The sequence below is a fragment of the Lineus longissimus genome, chromosome 17 (assembly GCF_910592395.1).
Source record: "Lineus longissimus chromosome 17, tnLinLong1.2, whole genome shotgun sequence".
Classification (NCBI taxonomy): domain Eukaryota; kingdom Metazoa; phylum Nemertea; class Pilidiophora; order Heteronemertea; family Lineidae; genus Lineus; species Lineus longissimus.
The window spans coordinates 8,198,834-8,203,891 of record NC_088324.1 but is presented as its reverse complement, the minus strand read 5'-3'; the positions used below and the strand labels follow the sequence as shown (position 1 = coordinate 8,203,891).

Below are 5,058 nucleotides of genomic sequence, written 5' to 3'. Positions count from 1 at the left end.
GAATTGTTTTCCCTCATACACCAAACACCTGACACCTAACACCAACACGGAACACTTCAGTCCTTGGTGTGAACTAACACTCGGTGTTAAGGGGTACAGATTAGGTGTGATACAAACACTAACACCCAACACCAGGTGTAAAACTGGTTGACAGGTTGTGACCTCACCCAATGGATACACAATAGAATTCTATTGTGGAAGGGAAAATAATTCTGGGCCACCCTGTAGAATATGCGCATACAATGTATGTATAATGTATTATTCACGTAGGCCTACAAATGTAAAGTATTGGGACCGCCATAATGACACTACTAGGCCTTTTTATAATTTTTCCGCCAAAATCGTGGTCAAATTCATGTTTTTTGGTGACCTCTGCTACCGCCCCCCCCCCCCCCCCGTACTTAGTTATTGTGATTCCTGATTCCAAGTGCAGCTTTGCCAGATACACCGGTACCACCTAGGGTCGGTACCTAGGTGGTACCAGCGTATCTGGAAAAGGGCCTATCCCGACGATACTCGCGAGAGGTTTCTGTACTTTATCGGAAGAATATTCAAGAAGAAGAGTCTCATTCAGGCTGTAGAAGTCACTGGTTTGCTCTATAAAGTGTGATTGCCTCTTGTTCGTCATCCATTCAATCAAAACTAGGTCGATGACCCTTGACAACCTCTCCTGACTTTGTACTCCAGCGACCAGGGGTTGATGAATCATTCAATCAAGGGTCAGTAATTAAGGGGTTAAACGATTGTAAAATGTCCATGAGGGGCTATTAAGGGAGAGGAAGGAGAAGGAATCCGCAGAGGTCCCGTTGGATTTCTTGCTCCCTCTTCTACGTGAACCCTTTTTACAATGATTTGACCCCTCACTGACACTTGATTCAGTGGCCTGTGGTTGGTGGCAGGAGTTTGATGAAAAACTGAGGAATTCTGACGGTGACATTTACCTTTTTCAATTTTCCTTTCCAGATATGTTTGGTGGAAGCGAGATCCCGCTATTGCAAGAAGTTGAAGATACAATCACAGACACTCAAGGGGAAAAAGAGGGTGTGAACTCCCAGCCTCTTAGCAATACCACCGAAGTTGAAACCCTTAAAATTCTTAATGAATTTTTCGATGAAAGCTTTTCTTCTGGAGGCAAGTTGGCTACTAAAGTTAACTACTTCAGTCTGCTGTTAGCTGAATGATATTCACATTGTACAAGTGTTAGTGACAAAATTGGTGGAACGAGTGCATCCGAGGCCCAAATTTATGTCACCCTGACAGTACGATGCTAACATCATTGCCAGTCTAGTCATAGTATCGGTGTAATCAACAAAATTTGCCTTGATCCCATCAGGCACCAGAACTTTCCCTCAACTCGATGATCAAATTTGCCCTGAACCCACCAGGCAACAGAACTTCCCCTCAACTTGATAATCAAATTTGCCCCGAACCCACCAGCCACCATTCCATCAACTTGATCAATATTGATGGTTTTAGCTCAGTGTCCATTTAGACAACAAAATACGTATTTATCTAACATGTTCAAGGATAGCTAAGGAGAGGTTTCCCAATGATCCAATATTTCCTTTCAGGTACTTCATATGACAGGAAATTTTTGAATGATACTCTATTCATGGGTCACGACCCAATGTGGTCTGGCGCAGAAGATGGGGCACTACAGAAAAATCAAAAAGATGCCGGATCAGATGAGGTGACCTCTGGCCCTGGGATGATTGACGTGGCGGTCCATCTCCACTGCTTTTTCGAAGACGACAAAAACTCCGTAGATTTTAAGCCACCTCTTGGTATGTAAAACAATATTTCTACAATCATTTGCTAGGCTGATTATAATTTATAGTATTTATATTCAGGACACTCGCTCAGAAGTCTACAATAATGGACACATACATTGCGTTACAAATCCTGGAACCGCCCTCTTCATGGATCGAAGTTATCGGAGGTATCAAAGGCAATTGCTCTGATGCCCCCCCCCCCCCTCTTTGCCTTGATGCCCTTTCTTCTGACCTTAATAAATCTTTATTTTTGAGGGTTATTCTCCTGTTTCTTATTTACGTTGCAGTGCTTGAAAAAAATGCTCGAAATCTTGAGCGAGCAGATTCTCTCTCTGTATCTCCTGCAGGAAAATCACCAAGTGAGCAAGGTATAGTGTAGAAAGCATATTTTTACTCCATTTGGATATGACAAAAGTACAATAATAGAACCTCTCTATTAAGGACACCCTTGGGACTGACAAGTGCTGTCCTTAATAGAGAGGTCAAATAGGATAGAAACAACCAATTTGGGACTAAAACTAGTGTCCTTAATAGTGAGGTATCCTCTAAGGGAGGTTCCACTATACTGTATTTCTCAGAGACAAGTATGCAGATTTGTTTACTGCGCTGTCTGAATTAAATACATTTATTGTACTAGTTGTTTAATAGAATAGCTTTCGTGATTCAGTGTTCATGTACATGTACATGTAGCTATTAATAGCAAGCACACATGTAGTTGGGCGAATACATCATGTATTGTGTTTCCTTTTGCAGGAGTCCACGATGTCCTCATACCAGGCTTTGAATTTGATGACGGATTTGATGAAATAATTGATGATCCCAAACCACCATTGGCGGGAAGGAAAAGACCTTGGCCAATTGATGAAGCCGTTCCACTTATAGTTGCTGATCATTACTCCGAGGAGGATGACCGTGGCAAAGACTTTTGTGCTCCAAGTTCAACTGAAGGTTCGTTTTCCTTTGATTCTCTGAAAATAAGCTGAATTTAACCCGGACATCATGAGTTTAAAAACCAGACACCGACACGCATCGCTTGAGACCTTAAGCTTCCCAGTTTACCTGGAGTTCGATTGTTGCAAGATTTGAAGACAAAACCTTGGTTCTGTTAATTTAATAATAATAAAGTACATGTATAGTATAGTGTTTTCATGGTCAGCCATGTTGGAGGGCAGAACAATGATTTTTTGTGCCTGACTTAACTAAATCAAATGCTGTCATGGTCATTTGGCAAATTTTCAGCTTGCTTTCATTTGTCTGTCCCTCCAGCATGGCAGGTGATGACGTCACATGAAACCACTCTATAGTATCCCTTCTCTTTTCAGCACAACCCAACGATCAGACTGTTACCTTCCGTTCTTCCGGGAAAGCTGTCTCCTTCTCATGTGCCCCTGAGGCAACTGGAAAAGATCTGCGGCATGTGGTGAAAGCAAATTTGGTACGTGTTAGCCGAAGACCCCCACTCTCACCACGACCGCTCCCCAAAATGATGACTTTTTGCATGATATGTTCCCCATGCAAGCTTCACACCAGACACGGCGCGTCATTCAATGACGTACTTCAACAGACTCTCCCTTGGCTATTCTGCATCAGTAATCTTGTCATTTGAGCAAAGACACCCAAGCCATGTCAAAATATCCTATGCTGCAGCCCCAGGCCTTTTTCTGGAGCAGTTCTGGTCAGAATGAGAGCAGTATGCAACATTTCTCAACATCTTGGAGCAACCTGTAACATAATTTGTTTCTTCTTCAGGTTCTGGAACTGCTTGATCTCGAGTCCATCGATTCATATTCGTTCTTTACTGGTGGCAGACGCTTTGAAGACGATGAGCAGGTCGTGCCAAACTTGGTTCTGGATATGGTTGGCCTGCCAAGTGGTCCAAAGAGGCGTAAACTGGAAATAGAAAAGAAAAAGAAAAAGGGCAATTAAACTTACAGTTACATACATGACACTGGAACAAGGGCATGGCTTACTCAAATACAAGTGTTATGAATTGAAAAAAAATTATCATGTATTACCTGAAGCTATCTTTTGAAGTTGTTGGTTTTGACCCAAAGTGTTTCTTAAAAATCAAAATTTAGACATTGGTTGTTTAAGTAATCATGTTCCCGTTGATTCTGTATTTGAAATGAAATTGTTGACGACAAGTTTGTTTTGACCAAGTGTGTCACGAGTATGTTTTGGTGCATTTTGAAAAAGATTGTGTGAAAACCATTCGTTTGTTATTGTTTCGATCTGTTTAATTTTAATTAATTTTAATTTTGTTTAATCTTAAAAGAAAGTTAAGTTTTGCTAAGTCTGATATCAACTATGGTATACGTTATCAGTTTGTCTTGAGATCATTTTATCGTAAGGCCATATGAATTTGATTGTTTGTATAACAGACACAGAGGGAAGAGCATGTGTGTCAGAAAAACAGAAGAGAAAAACACAGTTTTTGAAATTGAAACGAAAGGCTTCACAATCAGACTCCTATGGACCACATCCTCATTTATAAGGGACCAGGCTCCCAAGTTCCAAGTCTGTTGCTGATGTGTATAGCGGATACACGAACTAGTAAATGCTTTTATCTTAATCTCCATGTACATTTACACTAGACCTTTCTGTACGGTATTGAAGTAAAAGCATTTGCTGGTCTTTATTCATATAACCCATTGTATATCATGGAGAGAACTGTCTGATATATGCATGGTTTTTTTCTTAGCCTTGTGCCTTATGCTAGATGCAACCAATACACATAAGATGTGCTTTTGCTAATGCTTTTGCTAGTTTATATTACCAGTATGTGCCATATGTACTTTAAGAATTTTACACAATTTCTTATGAAATGTTTCCAGTGAGGCATAAGATATTTCACTGCTGCCTATCATGACATGTATAACATGTGAAATAAGTGTGCTGTATAGAAGAGATGGACTCTTGGCGAATGAATTAAATTGCTTTGTGCTTGTAAACGTTGACTTGTATTTATTCTATTCAGGACGAACTGCAAGGACGGACTCCAATGCATGTGTTAAGGGGCAGAGGGCACTTCCGAGGCAGTCACACCTGCCTCAGCGGAAGCCTCTGTATTAGGGAAGCCCACTCTATTTGGAACACAGCATTTTCTCCCAAATTATTCAATTCCATTGGATTTGATTTCTAATATAAGGACATCTCTCAAGTGAGGACAGCATTATGTCAGTCCGAAGGAAGTCCAATGGAGAGGGGCTTCTGCACAATCGAAGGTGTGCACAAAGTGTTCATGAAGATGTTCATATGCATGTAGGAACTGTACTATATATATACA

At 40.8% G+C, this 5,058-nt stretch overlaps 1 protein-coding gene across 2 annotated transcripts; it reads left to right on the top strand.

Moving 5' to 3' along the window:
• The first annotated feature begins 927 nt into the window (after nucleotides 1–927).
• Nucleotides 928–4,672, top strand: LOC135501478 (uncharacterized). Of its 2 annotated transcripts, none has more exons than XM_064793611.1 (6): nucleotides 928–1,131; nucleotides 1,572–1,784; nucleotides 2,060–2,140; nucleotides 2,526–2,720; nucleotides 3,095–3,207; nucleotides 3,522–4,672. In XM_064793611.1, exons 1-6 carry the CDS (start codon nucleotides 966–968, stop codon nucleotides 3,696–3,698), a joined length of 945 nt encoding a protein of 314 aa, XP_064649681.1. In that variant the 5' UTR covers nucleotides 928–965; the 3' UTR covers nucleotides 3,699–4,672. The 2 variants fall into 2 exon arrangements, with proteins under 2 accessions (XP_064649681.1, XP_064649682.1); XM_064793612.1 differs by having other exon boundaries at nucleotides 928–1,041; nucleotides 3,522–4,671.
• The last annotated feature ends 386 nt before the right edge of the window (nucleotides 4,673–5,058 follow it).

What these genes read in the sequence shown, in the direction of transcription:
- LOC135501478 (XM_064793611.1), top strand. Translation starts at nt 966, where the DNA reads ATGTTTGGTGGAAGCGAGATCCCGCTATTGCAAGAAGTTGAAGATACA. An exon ending in AGATTTTAAGCCACCTCTTG is followed by an intron (nt 1,785 to 2,059) that starts GTATGTAAAACA and finishes TTTACGTTGCAG; the next exon opens with TGCTTGAAAAAAATGCTCGA. An exon ending in TGCTCCAAGTTCAACTGAAG is followed by an intron (nt 2,721 to 3,094) that starts GTTCGTTTTCCT and finishes TTCTCTTTTCAG; the next exon opens with CACAACCCAACGATCAGACT.